Source organism: Euleptes europaea, chromosome 3 (assembly GCF_029931775.1).
Source record: "Euleptes europaea isolate rEulEur1 chromosome 3, rEulEur1.hap1, whole genome shotgun sequence".
NCBI lineage: Eukaryota > Metazoa > Chordata > Lepidosauria > Squamata > Sphaerodactylidae > Euleptes > Euleptes europaea.
In genome coordinates this window covers 3,300,520-3,320,838 of record NC_079314.1, presented here as the reverse complement: position 1 = coordinate 3,320,838, position 20,319 = coordinate 3,300,520, and the positions used below count along the sequence as shown (strand labels likewise).

At 44.3% G+C, this 20,319-nt stretch overlaps 1 protein-coding gene across 1 annotated transcript; it reads right to left on the bottom strand.

Moving 5' to 3' along the window:
* Positions 1–1,381: 1,381 nt before the first annotated feature.
* NKPD1 (NTPase KAP family P-loop domain containing 1) lies at positions 1,382–19,412 on the bottom strand. The gene is made up of 4 exons (XM_056845727.1): positions 19,240–19,412; positions 13,354–13,483; positions 3,910–4,041; positions 1,382–3,039 (listed from the first exon to the last, which is right to left on the bottom strand). Exons 1-4 carry the CDS (start codon positions 19,273–19,275, stop codon positions 1,382–1,384), a joined length of 1,956 nt encoding a protein of 651 aa, XP_056701705.1. The 5' UTR covers positions 19,276–19,412.
* Between the last annotated feature and the right edge of the window lie 907 nt (positions 19,413–20,319).

Sequence of the window (20,319 nt, the reverse complement as noted above, 5' to 3'; positions counted from 1 at the left end):
CTAGCTGTCGCACAGCAGGTGGTGGAGGCGCAGGCTGGCCTCCAGGGCACGGACACTCTCCTTCCAGCCCTTGCCCTCATACTGCTCCAGCGCGTAGGTACACTGCAGCGGCAGCAGCTCGGCCGCCGGGATGCCGCAGAAGCAGTACTTCTCCTACTGCGTGCCGGCCAGGGCGGCCAGCGGCAGCAGAAGCAGCAGTTCCTGGCTTCACTGCTCCATGCCCGCCCCGCCACCGCCTGCTGCTGCTGCTGCTCTGGAGCCGCTTGGAGGCCCATCGGGAGGCTCCGGGAAGCAGGGGGGAAAGGAAGGCAGGAGGCAGGCCCGGGCGGATCCCACAGGGTCTTAGCGTGGCCGCCGGGCGAGGGGAGGGACCAAATGGGCAAAATGCACAGGAGGTTTTGCCTTGGATTTGCAACTCTTGTAGATGTGCTGGGGTGATGGCGTGAGTGCCCACAGAGAGGGCTCTGCGTGCTGCCTCTGGCACACGTGCCATAGGTTCGCCACCACTGCTCTAGTGAGACCAGGGCCCTGTGGAATCGAGCTTAGTTCCGCAGGGTCTGTAAGACTGAGTCGTTCCGCCAGACCTATGGTTGAGGGCAGCAACGGTTTCTATCATAGCTGGCCTCTCTTCTCCTCTCCCTCTTTTTCCATTTTATTGAGTTTTATTTGGGGACCCTGAATGCCTTTTTCTGGGTTCACCATGGACCTGTGTGCTATAGATAGGCGCCAACTTGATTTTAAATCAGAATTCTAGGTCTAAACTTGAATTTAAATCTATATCTATTATGTCTAGTGTTCTGTACTTATTGTATTATTGTATTTTAATGGTTGTTAGCCGCTCTGAGCCTGGCATTAGCCGGGATAGATAGCAGAATATAAGTTCAATAAATAAATAAATAAATAAATAAATAGGAGTAGGGCTGCCAACAGGCCTGGAGAATGATGTCCTGTTGCTTTAACAAAGGCTTAATGTATGGAAATGGGTGTCCAAAGGTTTTCATGGCACAGAGGAAATGACATCACCTGGTAAGTAACATTCCATTAAGTCTCTGTTAAAGAGACCGCTAGATTTGAGTCCAGTAGAATCTTCAAAGACCAACAAGATTTTCAGGGCATGAGCTTTCAAGAGTCAAAGCTCCCTTTGTTGGATAGCTCATACCCCAAAAATCTTGTTGGTCTTGAAGGTGCTACTGGACTTGAATCTAGCTGTTCTACGGCAGACCAACACAGCTACCTCTGAAATTTAAAGGGCCCCCAAGTTCTCTCCACACCTGAGAGTTATATGCAATAGCTGACTAAGCTGCCTCTCAAGCAACTTGTCCTCCGTTACTGTTCTGATCTAACTGCAGGGGTTCCCTGGAGCAGTCCAAAAAACCCTGCCCTAATCCGTTTTGTCCGAGTCGGCTTCCTTCTTCTTGTGCATCTTCTCCAGCATAGTGAGAGCCCTTAGATGCCCCATCCGATGCCTTATGGAATGGTCCAGGTTGACTGTGTATTTCAGGTACTTTGCTCCTTCCTGCACGGTGAAGGGGAAGTCGTGGGACAAAAACTGCTCAAAGAGTTCGGGGTCACCGTCCAGGGCCATGATGTTTTGAAGATCCTTGTGCATGGAAAAAAGCTCTCTGCAGTTGTCCACAAACACTTCCCACAGCAGCTGCTGATTGAAGTCCTCGGGCGGCTGGCACTGCTGCCTGTCCTCCGTGCACTGCAGGATCCAGCTCAAGCGGCACGGCCACTGGTTGGCCAAGACCACCCAGCCCGCCACTGACCTGGGGCAGATGTCATGCCGGAGGCTGTGCTGCTGGGTCATGAGCCGGAGAGTGATGGGGATGGTGTTGACAATCCTCTTCATCTGGATGATGCTCTCAGGGACATACCGGTAGAGGCAGTCATGTTCATTGTGCAAGCAGTGGAAAGCCTCGTGGATGTACTGCACAGCTTGGGCATCGATCTGGTGTTGATCCATTTCCATGGATGCTTCCATCTCTGCCAGGGCCGGGTTCATCCCTTTGGCCTTTCGGACTCCCTGTTCCACGTTCCTTGTGATGATTCGGTACATCAGGTCTTCCCGGTTTTGGAAGGTCTCGTGCAAAAATCGCATCTTGGAGCGGATGCCGATTTCCGGGATGGAGAAAGGCAGTGACACGGTGCGGTTGAGGTAGAGGTAGCCATTGTCAGCCATACCCTTCATGTTGCCCGATTGCTCTAAGCAAGAGGTGATGATGCAGGGGTCTACCACCAGAATGAAAATGAATGGGGCGTTGGTGTCCGAAAGCAGCGTGTTGATGGCGTTCAGAACTCCGACCACCCTTTCCGGGTAGCACATGTCCAAGCTGGTGATCTCAAAGACAATCCTCAGCCGCTGGCGCTCAAATATCTCCATGTAATACACAAAGCTGGTGAGAAGTTCGATCTCTCTCTTGACGGCGCTCATGAAGCCCAGGTGACTGGTAAATTTCTCGTTGTTGGTCATGCTCTCGATCTTTTTCTTCTGAGTAATGATCAGGTGCTTAATGACTGGAGCGAGGGCTAGGACCACCCCTGAGCCGGAAATGGTGCCAAAGACTGCACTGACGACTTTCAAGGCGCTGCCGTCTCTTATCCCCGGTACAAGTAGGACAACCGTGGCCAGGCTCACCCCTGCCAGCAAGATGACCACAAGTCCTCCGGCAGTGAAGGCAACTTTCTTTTTGAGCCTCCACTCATCCTGGCTGAACCCTGAGGCAAATCGCGGCCTGCTTCCCACAACATGGTAGAAGCTCAGCGGGAGAGGCCCAAAGTGCTGACGGATGTGATCGCACAGGGTGGTAACCAGGCCTGCCCAGAGCTTGTCACTTCCGGCATACTGCCAGGCGCTGAACCTGATGAAAAGGAAGTCAATGTTCTTCCTTCTGAGGTGGACCTCCGTGATGACTGGCTCGTAGAAAACCAGATACCACAGGAGAGTGAGGTAGTTCATTCCTTCTGGCCGCCGTGGCCTTAGGTGGGTTCTCCGGTATTCGTTTTCTTCCCTCCGGCAGGATTCTTTGTGCATACATTCTGCCACAGTGGAACAACAACACAAGGCATCAGTGGAGGCATCCCTGCCAATTTTGCAAAAAAAAAAACCCCAAAAAAAACACCTGTCTTACCCTGACTGGAAGCTAAGCAGGGTCAGCCCTCTTTAGTACTTGGATGGGAGACTACAAAGGAAGTCCAGGGTTGCTACGCAGAGGCAGGCAATGGCAAACCACCTCTGAACATCTCTTGCCATGAAAACCCTAAGGGGTCTCCATAAGATGGCTGCAAATTGATGGCACTTTCCACCACCACCATCAGGACCACTTCCCCAGTCTCTGAAGGGTTTTCAAGGCTGGTTCGTCAAGAGGTGGTTTGCCATTGCCTGCCTCTGCATAGTGACCCTGCATAGTGACCCATGGCCAACCCTACTTAGCTTCTGAGATTTGATGATATTGGGCTAGCCTGGGCCATTCAGATCAGGGCACACATTCTAATTAGTTTCCACAAAAGTGTCATATGGACAACCGACACATTTATAGCTGGTGTGTAGTTTATTTACAGGGTTTATTCCCTGCCTTTATGTCCCATCAGTGCCACCAAGGCAGCTGTAGGGCCTAAATGTGAAACCCCTCCATTTTGATTTTTATAGAGGACAGATAGCCCCCTTCCCCATTTCAGAGCATTGCTCTTCAGCAGTTTTCACCAGACTTCATGTTGTGTGTGTGTGTGTGGAGGAAGGGGAGATGTTTGAACAGCAGAGGCTATGAATCTGAAACAAAAATGCTCAAAGATAACCTGAACATATTTTCCCAACCAAATTTGCACTGGCTTTCCCCTGTGGGCATTGCATATGCAACATCCTTTTTGACCACCACCCTGGCACCTGGATCTCTTTTCCTTGGCACTGACCTGCAATGTTTTCCAGGAGCGAGTGGATACGGGTTCCACAGGGTGAGTAGAAGCCCACAGTGACAGGGGTGGAGGTGTGGCACAGAGTCTTGGAGAGGGAGCAGCAATATATGTCATCTTCTGTCAGAAGATCTGGGGGCAGAAAAATCACACAGACACCTGTAAGCTTAGTGTGAAATAATTGCAGGAACGCTTAGCCCGAGTGGAGTCGCCAGGCCTGCATTCTCCTTCTTCTCTTCTGCTGCAGCTCTTAGTGGGATGTCTAGTGAAACTTGCATTGACCAAATGCTAATCTTTTCCCAGGCCAGGGAAATATTTCATCTCCTTTAAGGATAAGTCTGCTTGCTTTCTGCAGCATTGGGCATGTTGGATACTTTGGGGGATATTGAGCAGCTGTGTCCTCTCTGCAGTTTCCTCTAGCCGAAAAGGACACAGGAGAATGCAAAATTAAAAATGACTTGGATAATTAGCCTGCGGAACTCACTGCCACCATACATCGTATCAGCCAAGAGTGTAGCATGGTGACCTATTTAGGTGGGAAAGAAGTCAACTGTCACATTTGCAAGTGTAAATATTTTTGGTCACCCCTCGTGAGACTTTCTGCATAAGGGCAGCCGAGTTTCCTCTCAAGTTTGGGTAGGGTGGGGTGGTCTTACTAAAATCTCCTGACACTGAATGAACAACACAGCCTTCCTAGATAAGGGGGTTTGGATGCAGCACAAACATTTCATTTGTTCCCTACATTTCTCCCCAATGAGGGCTCAGAGTGCCTTTTATCCTCCTCCTCTATCCTTACAACAGCTAAGACAAATCTTGCTCAGGAGAGAAATTAGATATCTTGGATCTTACCAGCAGGGCTAGATGTATATTTACCATCTGGAAGGAGAGTTATAACTGGCAGAAACCAGGCTGACTTACTGATTACAGAACTATCTTTGGAGAAGAAAGAGAAACCCAAACAAGATGAGAGGGAACCTACAAGTTCAGACTCTAGCCCAAAAAGAGATAATGGAAAGAAAAAAGACCAGACAAAACCACAACAGAAAGAAAAGGATAAGACTCAATCAGGAAAAGACCAAGAAGACCAAGACGAAAGTATGAAATTGAGAGAAACGGCAGCCTATTAAAGGAAAGGAAAAATGGAGAAGCTTAATATCCTTTCATTAAACATAAATGGACTCAACGTACCATTAAAAGAAATAAAGCTTTTCACTTATTAATGAAAACAAAAGTGGATATAATTTGTATTCAAGAAACACATGTCAAAAGATCCCATGAGCACTTATTAAGAAATAAAAAATTAGGATATCTTTCCACAGCACTGGCGAAAAGAAAAAGGAAATCGCCATTTATATAAAGAATCTATACCTCAATATAATCTCTGAAACTAAGGAGCCAGATGGAAGGTACTTCTTTATTAAGCTAGGAACAACTGATGGAAAATGTCTAATTCTGGCCAGCATCTACACACCAAGCAATGGTAGAGAACAATTCTTCGAAAAAGTTTTTCAAATTATCATGGATGAACAAGGAGATCTAATTTTAATAGGCGATATGAATCTAAATATTGATAGATCTAAAAATCACAAAGGAGGGAAATTGCCAAAGAATGTTTTGGAATATATGAGTATGTAACATCCAAAAAATGCTTGGAGAACTAAAAACCCAAAGAAAAAAAGCTACACTTTGTACTCAGATAAACCACAATCACACTCAATAATAGATATGTGCTGAATATCAAAGACACTATTAAATAATTTGGAGAATGTTGAAATTTTGCCAAAAGTAATACCCGATCATAACCCGTTGGAGTTGACATGGTCATTCTTTCAGCAAGGAAGGAGAAGATGGAGACTGAATGATAATATCCTGTTAAAAGAAGAAGTAATCAACCAGGGCAAGACGGAATTAAAGGAATTTTTTGAAATTAATAATACACCATGAATGTCACAAGCAACAATATGGGAGGCGAGCAAAGCCTTTATGAGAGGAAGGCTTATGGCCATTAACTCAAAACTTAAAAAGCAAAAATTGGAACTTAGAGAAAAGCTGATGGAAGAGTTTCTTTAAGAACAATACTCCAAAAAAAACCCAAGAAGAGTATATGAAAAGAAATCAAGAAGAAAAGAATGGAAATAAACTTGATTGACACTGAAGAAATGCAAAAAAAAAAAAGATGGATTGTTGGCAAAGTATTACAAATGTTTTGAAGAAGAAATTGCAACAAATCTCCAAAAGACAAGAAGCCTTTATCACATTGATCCCCAAAGAAGGAAATGATTCCATGCTACCATCATCGTATAGACTAATATCCTTATTGAACATGGACTATAAACTGTTTGTTTCAATACTAACTGAGAGGCTGAAAAAGAAAATAAAGAAAGTGATCTGATCTTAACCGATAATAATGACCTGGTTTCTGGGGTGGAAGGAGTGGGATCCTTAGGTGGGAGTGACCATATTCTCCTGGAGCTTGTTATACAGCAGAAAGGAGAAGCCAGGAGTAGTGAGACATGTATTCTAGACTTTAATAAAGCTGATTTCAATAAATTTAGGGAACTACTGCGGGTGATCCCGTGGGTAAGAATACTGAAAGAGAAGGGAGTGCATGAAGGTTGGGAATTTCTTAAAAGTGAAATATTGAAGGCGCAATTTCAATCAGTTCCAACGAGGAGAAAAAATGGTAGAGGTTTGAAGAAACCAGGGTAGATGTCTAAAGAACCTTTGGTTGAGATAGGATTTAAAAAGGGCATGTACAAGGAATGGAAAAAGGGGGAAATCAACAAAGAGGAATTCAAACAAGTAGCCAACATATACAGGGAGAAAGTCAGGAAGGCTAATGCACAGAATGAGCTCCGGCTTGCCAGGGAGGTTAAAAACAACAAAAAAGGGTGTTTTGGTTATTTCCATAGCAAAAGGAAGATCAAGGTAACAATGGGGTCACTGCGTGGAGAGGATGGTGAATTATTAACAGGGGAGGCAGAAAAGGCAGAATTACTTAATACTTTCTTTGTCTCAGTCTTCTCCCAAAAGGGAAATAGTGCTCAACCTGAGAATAATGGAGCAGAAGATGCAGTAGGGAAATTACAGCATAGTATAGACACAGGAATAGAACAGGAATACCTGGCTACTCTTAATGAATTCAAGTCTCCGGGCCCGGATAAACTGCATCCAAGGGTGTTAAAAGAATTGGCTGAAGTGATCTCAGAACCACTGGCAATAATCTTTGAGAATTCCTGGAGAACAGGGGAATTTCCAGCAGACTGGAGGAGGGCAAATGTGGTCCCCATCTTTAAAAGGGGGGGGGGAATCCCAAACAATTATTGCCCAGTCAGCTTGACATCAATACCAGGTAAAATACTAGAGCAGATAATTAAACAGATGATCTGTAAGCACTTAGAAATACTGTGATCACTGACAGTCAACATGGGTTTCTCAAAACCAGATCATGCCAAACTAATCTCATATCTTTTTTTGATAGAGTGACAAGTATGGTAGATGATGGGAATGCTGTAGATGTAGTGAACCTTGATTTCAGTAAAGCCTTTGATAAAGTACCCCATGATCTTCTTGAAACAAAGTTAGTAAAATGTGGGCTGGACACTGCTACTGTTAGGTGGATTAGTAATTGGTTGACCAACCAACCCAAAGGGTGCTCATTAATGGCACAACTTCATCCTGGAGAGGAGTGACCAATGGGGTGCCACAGGGGTCTGTCCTGGGACCGATATTATTTAATATTCTTATAAATGACTTGGATGATGGAATAGAGGGCATGATAATCAAATTTGCAGATGACACCAAGTTGGGAGGAGTAGTTAATACCCCAGAGGACAGGGTCAGAGTTCAGAATGACCTTGATAGACTAAAGAGCTAATAAGCAATACAATGGATTTCAATAGGGAGAAGTGTAAGGTACTTCACCTAGGCAGAAACAACATAAGGCACAGGTACAGGATGGGAGATAGTTGGCTTGACAACAGTACATGTGAAAGAGATCTGGGAGTCTTAGTGGACCACAAACTGAACATGAGTCAACAGTGTGATATGGCGGCTAAGAAGGCCAATGCAATTCTGGGCTGCATCAATAGGAGTATTGTGTCTAGATCAAGGGAAGTAATACTACCACTGTATTCTGCATTGGTCAGACCTCACTTGGAATACTGTGTCCAGTTTGGGGCTCCACAATTTAAGAAGGATGTTGACAAGCTGGAGTGTGTCCAGAGGAGAGCAACCAGAATGGTCAAAGGTCTGGAATCTATACCCTATGAGGAGAGACTTAAGGAGCTGGGTTTGTTTAGTCTGGAGAAGAGGTGACATGATAGCCATGTTTAAATATTTGAAGGGATGCCATGTTAACGAGGGAACTAGCTTGTTCTCTGTTGCTTCAGAGACTAGGACACGGAGTAATGGATTTAAACTAAGAGAAAAACTATTCCACCTAAACATTAGGAAGAACTTTCTGACGGTGAGGGCGGTTCAATGGTGGAATGCGCTGCCTCGGGTGGGTGGGGAGTCCCCGTCTTTGGAGGTCTTTAAGCAGAGGTTGGATGGCCATCTGTCAGGAGTGCTTTGATTGTGGGATCCTGCATGGCAGGGGGTTGGAATGGATGGCCCTTGTGGTCTCTTCCAACCTTGTGTGATTTTGTGATACATCCAGACCAGACTAGATTTATCCCAAAAAAGCAAGTGCGAGCTAGTGGGCTTCATATTAAATGCTATTGAGAATGTTAAGGAGAATATATCAAAAGCAGCATTTATCTTAGACACAGAGAAATCATTTGATAATATTTTATGAAATTTTTTATTAAAAACTTTAAAGCGATTAAAATGCAGGGATAAGTTTCAGAGATGGATAAGCAGTATCTATTCAAACCAAATGGCAAGACTCCTGAAGGCAAGGCAAGAAAGCAACAAGGCAAATCAATAAAGCAACAAGGCAAGCTGCCCTCTTTCCCCATTACTGTTCAATGTTGCATTGGAGGTTTTGACATCCAGAATAAGAAATGATCAAAAAATCGAAGGCTTGAAAGTAGAAGAGGAAGAATTCAAACTTAAATGTTATGCAGATGATGTGGTTTTAACACTGAAGAATCCAATTGACTCCTAATAGTTTCTCAAACAATTCTATTTGATCTATCAAGATACAAAATAAATAAGACCAATGTCAGGCATGGCCTGATGCCCGCCAACAGGGGGAACACTGGACAGGCCAGATGGCTTTTTCAAGGTTGTTCTGTTTTCCTAGTTTGCTTTGTTTTGACTCGCACTTCTCTGAGAACGAGAAACCGTTATGCTGCCTAGGCAATCCAGAAAGTCTCTTTTCACCTATTTAATGTTTGTACCCCAAACCCTCCCTCATTCACGTCCTAATGTCAGCTCTGGGCCCACTCGGCAAAATCCAATAATCAACCTCTAGGCAGGGATTCCGTAGAAAGTTGTTTTATTCAGAAAATACACAGTGAGATGCAGAAAAAGACTAGGAAACAGTAAGGACGTGAATGAGGGAGGGTTTGGGGTACAAACGTTAAATAGGTGAAAAGAGACTTTCTGGATTGCCTAGGCAGCATAAGATAACGGTTTCTCATTCTCAGAGAACTGCGAGTCAAAACAAAGCAAACTAGGAAAACAGAACAACCTTGAAAAAGCCACCTGGCCTGTCCAGCGTTTCCCCTGTTGGCGGGCATCAGGCCATGCCTGAAAACCAAAACCAAAACAGTATTGGAAAATATTGAAAAGCCAGAAAGGGATGTGATACAAGCAAATACAGGCTGTTAAATAGTTGAAGAACCGGTGAGATATCTTGGAATTAATGTTACAGGACAAAACATGACCTTATTTAAGGATAACTATCAAAAGGTCTGGACCTTTATCCAAAAAGGTCTATCAAGGTGGTCCAAACTAAAGCTATCATATTAAAATGAACGTGTTACCAAGACTGAACTTTCTTTTTCGGATGTTGCCAATCTATATAGAAGAAAAGACGTTAGAAAATTGGCAGAGACAAATCAATTTGTTTGTGATGGGAAAAAAACCAAGAATCCGTTTTAAAGTGATGACAGATGAGAAAAAGAGAGGAGGTTTAGCACTACCTAACCTGAAACTGTATTACCAGGCTGTTGGACTAGTATGGATAGCGTACTGGATCAGAGATCCGGCACAGAATACATTGCAAGTGGGGAAAGGGGAATGGAAGCAAGGATTACATTATTATCTTTGGAAAACCAAGAAGCAAGAAATACTAAAATATCGACATGTGGTTAAGGATGGCCTAATGAGATGGCCTAATCACAATACCAACATTTACTAGAATTTTTGTCCCAAGTTACACATTTTTTGAACTCTGCTTGGGGAAATGGAAAGCCTTCTACGACTGTGCAAAAATTTAATTGTGTAATTTAATGCTAGAATATTTAGAGCAAAAAAGCAACAACTGTCGATTCAAGAATAAAATAGTGTAGATCTTAAAGGCATTTTTTTATAAGCAGGAAACAGCAATTTAGAAAATAATTTGATGCTTATGCTAAGTTGGTACTCAGTAAAAGTAATTTTTTTCTATTGTAGACAACCTAAATACATTGCATAGAAAAATAGGTGGTAACCTAAAGAAAATTGTGAGTAGGCATTACAGAGTAGTTTAATAAGTAGGTGTGTGATAGCATTTTCTAACTAAGGGATACTTGAGTAATTTTATAACATGGTCCTCTAATTTAGATATCTTTATTTACCTAGTTCCTATCATAGAAAGTAGCTGTTGTACAGCACTCTTTGGAAGGTTTGATATGTGGTATGTGTGGTTTTGTGTTAGAGTGTTATTGTACTGTATGTCTTTTTTGATATATATATAATAGTTAATTTAATAAACAATCCTGTGAGGTAGGTATGACTAGTCCAAGGTCACCCAGCACGCTTCCATGTCGGGCCAGGGATTTGAACTGATCCTAGTCCAACACTCTTAACCATTACACCATGCTGGCTCTCATTTGGCTGCTGGGATATTGGGGAGAGGCAGCCACTCACAAAGAACAATGCTATTTAGGGTTCCCACAGAGGAGAAAATTGGAGTGTAATAAATAAACTGGACCGTGGTTTACAGTCATGACAGGGAGGGACCCACCTTTCCAGCTTTCGGTTTACAAATTCCAGGCATGAGCCGGCATCTGAGGTGAGCTTTCAAGTAGGAAACGAGTCCCTTGAGTCACTATAATTTCACCTCTAGGGAAAAGAAGTCTGTCTCCAAATAACACAGTAATTAGGTTGGGTTACAGAGGAAGGCACTGGCAAACCAGCTCTGTTAGTCTCTTGCCATGAAAACCCCAAAAGGGATTGCCGTAAGTCGGCTGTGAATTGACGGCACTTTACTCACACACACAGGGGGTGGGGTTCCAAACTGGTTGGCAATAAACAGAGGCCCCAGGTTGGTGGATTCCTAGTTCAAAAACTGTATCTGTAGGTTATTGCAAGCATCCTCTTTAGTTATGCAGAAATCACCTTGTGAGCCTAAGGCATTTAGCAGAAAGCCTTTGAAGGCTGATGGCTTCCAACTGCTAAGGGGAAAGAACACATTGCTGCTTGGGTGGAGGCAGAAAAGAACAGTTTGGGAACTTTGCAAAGGAGGACAGAGAAGGCCGCCGTTTCGCAGTAGGAACTGGCTAATGGCAGAACCTCTCCAAAGGTGTCAGGGACCATCCATGTTGTGTTAAAGACTGGCACTTCCTGCCTTGGGGTGAGGTTTCCATCCTAATTTACAGTTTCAGCAGGGTTGGTCTGCAGAGGAAGAGCTCGATCTGAGTCCAGGAGCACCTTGGAGACCAACAAAGGTTTCAGGGTCTGAGCTTTCGTGAGTTCCTGTCTGAAGAAGAGGGTTTTGACTTTCGAAAACCTATACCCCCGAAATCTTGTTGGTCTCTAAGGTGCTCCAAAGACTGGTCATCCTAACCCTTCCTAGTGCAGAAGGAAGCAAACAGGAGCTGCGAAAGAGTGTCTGCAGTTTATTTTGAATGTTTTTTTTCTGGCTCTGCCCACACCCTTTCAAGCCCATTTCCGTGGGGAGGTGAAATGTGTGTCAGTCCTGACAAGTAAATTGCATTCCAAGAAGCTTTCCCGTAATGTCCAAGTCCTGCCTCTTCCTCCCTGACACCCACCATAATTTGGGCATTAATAACAATCGCAGCATAAATGTTTAGGTTTCTAGCCAGTTCCCCACAAATTCTGAGACTAGGCAATAACATCTTACAGTAATGAATAGCCTGTTGCAGTGTAATGCTAAAACTGACAGTGATTCAAAAAAGAAAAGAAAAAGCAACATTACCTATTCCATGGGGGAGGGGGAGTTTACAAAAATTTTAAAACTTTTTTTAAAGTACCAAATGTTAATATATAATAAAAGATGTTTTGTAGAACCAAAGTGATGTAGTGATTAGAGACATGGACTTAGAACAGAAAGGCCTGAGTTAAGATTTCCTCTCAGCCTTGAAACTCACTGAATGACCTTGAACCAGATAGAATCATAGAGTTGGAAGGGACCGCCAGGGTCATCTAGTCCAACCCCCTGCACAATGCAGGAAATTAACAAATGCAGGAAATTAACAACTACCTCCCCCCACATCCCCAGTGACCCCAACCCTCCCCCCGCCATGCAGGATCCCACAATCAAAGCACTCCCAACAGATGGCCATCTAGCCTCTGCTTAAAGACCTCCAAAGACGGGGACTCCACCACCCTCCGAGGCAGCACATTCCACCGTTGTCATCTTTCATTCTAACCCACGTCCTAAGGTGGTTGTAACAATAAAATGGAAAAAAAAAACCATGTATTTTGCCTTGCTATTATTGTAGGAAAGGCAGGGTTCAACAAATGTGATTAATTAAATATGTTAAATACATGTGCTTAATTAAAATACATTAGTTTTTTTTTAAATGGGACAAGTTATTTTTAAAATGTCAAGATTTTCCTTTCTCTGTTGGCTTAACCCTGACCATTCAAAGCCATGAGTATCCATCTCCCTTAAAGAATGGGCACTGGGAGAAGAAAAGACTTCTCCAAGTGCCCATTCTTTCATGTCCCCTCTTAGTCGTCCCTTTTCTAAACTGAACAATTCAGAAAGGTTGCAGCTATCACCTGTTGTCTAGATAGGTTGATAGGCAAACTTTGCCCCAGGCAGGCAAGACACCACGTGGTCAAAAGGCCTGTCCCAGACCCCCTGCCTCTGTAGTCCTAATAACTGAATCACCTGAAAGCCCACCTTCCCCCAACTCTAGAGGGGCCTTAGTTCCAAGAAGTTCTGGGTAAAGTACATAGTGCATTTTGTCATCTACATTCCAAATAATCTCTCTCTCTCTTTTTAAATCCAGTGTTTCTGGAAGAAGCCAAGACAAACAATGTTAACTCTGCTTTCTCCTATTCAGCCCAGCACAGCTGTTGTGAGCCGGCAAGTGGTCCTACCTTTCTTGGCATGACAGTCCTCATTTGCATGGGGCTCCTCGTGACGTAACCGGGCGACTTCCTCATCGCTAGAATTCATCAGCACCTGAACTGGAGGACCCCCCACCAGAGTTCCAAGGTAGGTGGGACCCTGTGTGTGTGAGAGAGAACAGACTCACCAGTTAACACTCACCAAACTTCCCTTGGAGATTTTATTTTTAAATTTGTCAAGCTGCGGGTGAAAATTCTGCCACAGATGTAACTCTTCCCCCGGCGCTTTGCTATAGAAATTTGTTGCAGGAGAAGCAGCTAAAGCAGCCGAGAGAGATGCCTTCTGCTCTAGCAGTTTCTGTCTATGTCAGCAACCGTCAGCACCTAGCAGTTCCAAAGTTCGACTTGAAGTAAAAAAGAAAAAGATAAAATCCCAGAAGGTGTGGCAGATTCAAATATGTTTTAATTTGCTTTGACCTTGCATGCCGAGCAGGCTAATTAAGAAGGCAAATATGTCAGTCACTTGAGAAAAGTAATTACTCCACAGCGCATCGAATAGGTGTGGGCTGAGCTCTCAAGAGCAGGGAAATGTGTCTAAGGTCTTTTATGCATGGGCTGGATCTCCCTGCTTGGACCTGGGTTGACAGTGGGTCGCCGTGTTAGTCTGTCTGCAGTAGTCAAAAAGGGCAAGAGTCCAGTAGCACCTTAAAGACTAACAAAAATATTTTCTGGTAGGGTATGAGCTTTCGTGAGCCACAGCTCACTTCTTCAGATACAGCTAGAATGTAAATCCATCTGTCTTTAAGTAGAGGAGAGTGAATTCAGACAAGCATTAGTATGTAAATGTTAACAGTATGTAAATGTGACTAGCAGGAGTGATGGGATTAGGTGTGGTATGCAGAAGCGTCTGTGATGTCCAGGGGAGAGATGGGTGTGGAGAAATCAGCATTGGTAATGAGCCACGAATGCAAGGTCTTTATTCAGCCCAGGTAAATGCATTGACTTTAGTTTGAATATCAACTGTAATTCAGCAGTTTCTCTTTCCAATCTCCCTTTGAAATTCCTTTGTAAGAGAAATCTTAAATCTCTTAAATCTGCAACAGAATGTCCTGGAAGGTTGAAATGTTCTCCCACTGGTTTTTGAATATTGTGGTTTCTGATGTCAGACTTATGTCAATTTAATCCTTGTCTAAGAGACCTGGGTTCATCGCGCATTAAAGTAACCTGGGTTGGGGGAAACTGTATGCATTGGCTTGAATGATCAGGAACGAAACTGTGTGCTAATCGAACCATGAATACAGAAAAACAGTCTCCCAAGCTCAAATCAAGTCCCACCCCTTTAAATGCTGCTCTGTAATTGGCTTACAGTGAGAGACAATTTCCTTCCCCTCCAAACCCAACTGCCGCATAAAAAGGCATTTTAAAAACAAAAAATGGCTCATTTTTAAAAAGCCTTTCTTTTGCTCCAAAAGAGGTCCTAGGAAGCAGGAAGCACTTGAATGCCCGCCTCCTTACACACTACTTTGTGATTGGCTGTGAGAGAAGCCAATCTTCTGTTTCCCCCTGTTTAACCATCGGCATGCTGCTTTGAGGAGGGGGTTGGAAAAGGGTGGGGCGTGATGGCACAGGGAAGCGCAACCCGAGAACGGAGTATGCAGGCTCTGTGACTCTGGAATAAGCCAGGATGAACGGTTTAATTCGGGCCAGAAGAGGAACGGGGAAAGCCGGGTTGGTTTTGCGTCGAAACAGCGTTGAGCTTCCAAGGAATGAGATATCGTGCATACTGAAAAATTTGATCCTGGCTGAAACGGGGAATAAAGGAGGTTAAAGCGACCATACATAAAACACCAAAGAGGTGGAAAACGTCCAGTATCTGTGTGCCGTTTAAGCCTTTTTATATGCACCAAAATGGATCCAAATCAAAGGATTCCTTAATGACCTTTGATACGCTTTCTTTTCATTCCAGCTTAGACAAAATGCCTTGGGAGTTTTCAAATGCTGAATTCTGTCCCAATTAAAAAACAACAATCTAGGTAAGCCAGTGAGTTGGATCTCCCAGTTCCATTAGGTAAACAGCAGTGTTTACCCCAGGTAAGAAGCTGTCCCCTTGGGCCAGGGGAACCCACCACTGTTAGCAGGATAGGTCATCAGGATCCAGTGCAGGCACTGGAAATCATAAGGTAGCCCGGTCACCAGTGGCCTTGATAGGGCAGAAAGGGGGGGGATATAAATATTATAAATAAATAAGGCCAAAGCCTGTTCTTGGGCATCTTTGAAATTGTGACACAGAGTGGTAGACGGAACCACAAAGCGGCTGCCACAGTAGATGGAGTCCCACACACAGCGGGAAGCCCAAGTGCAGGAGAGCAGATGGATAATTAAAAAGGAAATCACTAGGAAACAGGCGTGAGAGAATAAAACCAATACTCTGGTGGTAGCTGTTGCTGAAACAATGTTATTTAATCTGCATAGACAGTCAGAAACCTTGCTGGGTGAGGGCCCCACCCACTTTCTGAGAACAGTCAGTAGGACCAGAAAAGGTGCCCACAGATGCCACACTGGGGACCCCTGCCCCATGATGTCAGAAATGAATGGAAATTGGTAAATGGGAGTTTAGATCTGAGCATATTGGACTCAAGAACAAAATATGTTTAGCAAAGGGGGGTCCACGTGGTGTAGTCACTGTCTACTGTCCTTTGAACAGTAAGATCTGGGTTTAAATCCTTGCTGTGCCATGAAACTGGCTGGGTGACCTTGAACCAGTAGCTGCCCGTCTCATGGGGCAGTGGGGAGGCCAAAATGAGAAGAGGGGACTTTAATGTGCACCATCCTGCTTGGAAGAGTGGGACAGAACTGTGCCAAAGTGGGTGCCACAGCAACAGGACCTGCTGTCCAACTTCTTTGAGAAATTGTGTGGACTGTAATCCTTCCTTCAAGAATGGCAGTGAGACCCACCAGCTCTGACGTTAAAAAATGCCCAGCCCTCTGAGCAGGAGGGGAAAGAAGAGCTGGCACAGATTCCCGAGGGAGAGCAACAGAGCCTGAATGGAATCTGGTGGGTCAGGGGCACAGCAAAAAGGAAACCTCTCTGGTTGTGGGTGGTGCTTGGCAGAATTTGGCCCTATGATATGACTGTGTGTGTGTGTGTGTGTGTGTGTGTGTGTTAAGTGCCGTCAAGTCGTTTCCGACTCATGGCAACCCTATGAATGAAAGTCCTCCAAAATGTCCTATCTTTGACAGCCTTGCTCAGATCTTGCAAATCTTGCAAATTGAAGGCTGTGGCTTCCTTTATTGAGTCAATCCATCTCTTAGGTTCTTGTAGGTTATCCGGGCTGTGTAACCGTGGTCTTGGAATTTTCTTTCCTGACGTTTCGCCAGCAGCTGTGGCAGGCATCTTCAGAGTAGTAACACTGAAGGACAGGGTCTCTGTTCTGTGTTACTCCTCTGAAGATGCCTGCCACAGCTGCTGGTGAAACGTCAGGAAAGAAAATTCCAAGACCACGGTTACACAGCCCGGATAACCTACAAGAACCTATGAACTCTGACCGTGAAAGCCTTCGACAATAATCCATCTCTTGTTGGTCTTCCTCTTTTCCTGCTGCCCTCAACTTTTCCTAGCATGGTATGACTAGGAAATAAATATCTCACAGGCACTGGTGGTCTTGTAGCCCTTTCGGCTCCCTCCTTTAGCCACACCTGTTTCATTTTTACCATGCCCCTTTAAAAAGAACCAAGATATGAAATAATATAATTTAATAATGGAAAGGAAGGTATCTGTGAGCATGCCTTTCCGTCACCAGAAAACAACTGCTCTAAATTAGAATTAAGAATCAGGACAAATAGCGGGATTCTCACAAGGGCTGGAGAACCCTTGCGTCACTCCTTTTGCAAATTAAACACCACCCACAGCTTCCTTAACCGTGCCCTCCTCCAGCATTTCCTGGGTGAAAATAGAGGCATGCTTGCAATATCCCCCATACCAAGGATCCACAAACCCCATTGTTAGGCATCGTGGGAGACTCTACCCCAACTCCTTTGTGCCATATTCCTTTAACTCTGTGATAGCCCTGAAGATTAAAAACCCAAGGGAAAGATGGCTGTTTTGGTGAAAAAAGGTGGTGGTGTTTTTTTTTTTTAAAGCACAACGATGTTGTATTGCAACATGTTAATGAGTTCAAAACCTATATCTGCAGTTGCGGAATGTGAAACAAGAGGTCATGGACTACATGATGCTTTGGTGTTCACGTGCAGGCATTCGGGGTTTATGAGTAGACATGGAGGTACACTAGAGACAAGACACATCCATTCCCTGCTGTGATTAATATCCAGATATTTGAAGAAAGGCGCTGAACCTGCCCAAGAATGACAGTACTGATACTAACATTTATCCCGTATGTTCCTGCCTGAGAATTAAGATCACAGGGAGAGGCCCTCCTGACTGTCCCATCAATCAAAGAAGCTCTTTTGGTGGGTACACAAGAGAGTAGGGTTGCCAACCTCCAGGAAGCACCTCAAGTTCTCATGATTACAGTTGATCTCCAGATGACCAAGACCAGTTCTCCTGAAGAAAATGGCTGCTTTGGAGGGTGGAGTCTATGGCATTATACCCTGCTGAGGTCCATCCCTTCCCCAAACCCAGTCTTCCTCAGGCTCCATCCCCAAAATCTCCAGGCATTACCCAACCCTGAGTTGGCAACTCTACAAGAGAGGGCCTTTTTTGTGGCAGCCCCATGATTATGGAACAACCTCTCCAGGGCAGTGTGCCTGGCCCCCTCACTTTCGATCTTTAGGAAGCAGCTGAAGATGGTTTTAAATAGGACAGCATTTGATTAATTTACTAGGAGTCCTAAATTGTGGTTTTAAATTTTGGTGTTTTTTAATGGAGTTAATGTATTTTATTTCTATGTATTTTATTTATATTAGAAGCCACCTTGAACTCCATATGGAAGAAAGGCGGCTAATAAATGTTTTAAATAATAAATAAATAACAAAGTTTTAATGAGGCATCCCCGTCCCGTGTTGCAAAGTAGGAGCACCTTTACCAGGGATATGGACCAGAAAGCGGAGACTGTAAACGGGGGCAGTTGTAGCTGCTTTTGGTCCCTGTCTGTCTGTTACATTTTTAAAACACGGTTCAAAATTTAGGAAGAGAAAAGCTGCTAATGCTTCTGATGGTCCTTTACCACTGCTAAAACTTAGGCCAATACTCTGTACCCTGTTTGCTCGCTTGAACTTACTTGGAGGGTTTCCAGAGCTCCCACTCCCAAGCATTGAATTAGTACTTGATCTATAGACATTAAGCAGGTACAAAGGATTCTTTCCCTGATGTGAAAATACTCACTGGTTTGTATCTCTGCAGGTTTGGGTACAAGCAAGTGTAGTAAGTGGTATTTCCTAATTATATTTTGGTATTGCTGAAACATAGTGCTAATTTGTGGGGTCAAATTATTTTGAGCCAAATAGTTTTGCCATTAAAAAAGCACATTTCAAAGAAACCTCCACATTCAGAGGCAGTCAGCCTCTGAATTCCAGTAATAGAGGAACTGGTTGGCCACTGTGTGAGACAGGATGCTGGACAAGATGGATCTCTGGTTTGATCCAGCTGGGGTCTTATGTTCCCTCCTTTTCCCTTCAGCTCTAATGGAAACATTTATACCAAAGATATAAAAAAAAAATCAAGAGAGTAGAAAATGTTCCTCTAGTATCTCGATTCCAGCTATTAAAACATTAACTCTCAAGTGAATATTAATTCCTTCCATTTGTTTTCCACTGCATTCTGCATATATCGTTAGGGGAATCTTGAACAACAACCAAGGCTGTAGAAATACCAGCAAACGCAACAACTACTTGGATAATAGATATATATATATATATACACACACATACAACATGATCGGGTGAAAAGGTGTGATATACCTGGATTTCGGGATAGCATTTGATAATGTACTTCATAAAGAGCGGCTGGCAAAGTTAGCCCAAACCTGGCCTACTTATGGACAGGTCTGCGAACTCCCGGATATTTCTTGCTCCCTCTTCCCCAAATGAGGCTCTTCTTCCAAGGATTGGCTTCCTTCCCAGACCCTGGAGTTTTGCAGAGATCTGTCTGTTTACAAATGCATACATGTTGAGGAGAAATATAGACAGGATGACAGAAATAAGCAATGGCGCAGAGAACACGAAGACAAAGAGGCCTTTACAACCGAGGGCGTTTTTGTTTCCACAAAATGTGGGGCAAAGGAGCTGGGCATCTCTCCTTAGGAGCAAGCCTCCAGGGGAAAATATTGGCACCATAAAGAATGGCAGAGTGAGAGGTGGAAAGATGTAACTCTTTGAGCACCATCCATGGGAGCTCTCCTGTGCAAACCCCACCGGGACAAATGGGAAACTGTGCACATGGGGCTCCCACAGAAGGGAAAACTTCCCTGCTTCGTCCAGTGAATGCTGTGTGATCAGCTAGCTTCAGATTTGGAAAAAGAGAAAAACGTTTAACTATTTCCATGAGAAAACATCTAAATGTCACCCTGTCTGTGTCCCCTGTTGTTTTAACTTTAGCTAGTGGCAGTCTCAGGTAGGGAGATCATCAGGATCCCCCCCCCCCCAATTAATTTTTTCCCATTTGAAATTAACTATAGAAGCCCTCCTTTGTGCATCATAACCGTTCAAAGTTTGGAGGGCAAGCTTTTCATGGCAGGGCCTTCCCCATGGTGGCACTGCAATTAGGGAACGTCTAAGCTTGCCAATCTCCTGGTGGGGCCTGGAGTTCTCCCTTAATTACAACTGACACAGATCAGTTCCCCATGAGCAAATGGCTGCTTTGGAGGGTGGACTCTATGGCATTATATCCTGCTGAGGCGCCTCCCCTCCCTAACCCTGCCCTCCACAGGCTCCACCCCCAAATCGCCAGGTATTTCCCAACCTGGAGCTGGCAACCTGACTTCACCACTGTTTGACCAGACTCCTCCCCCTGGTGAACTGAAACTATTTCGTAACTGTTAT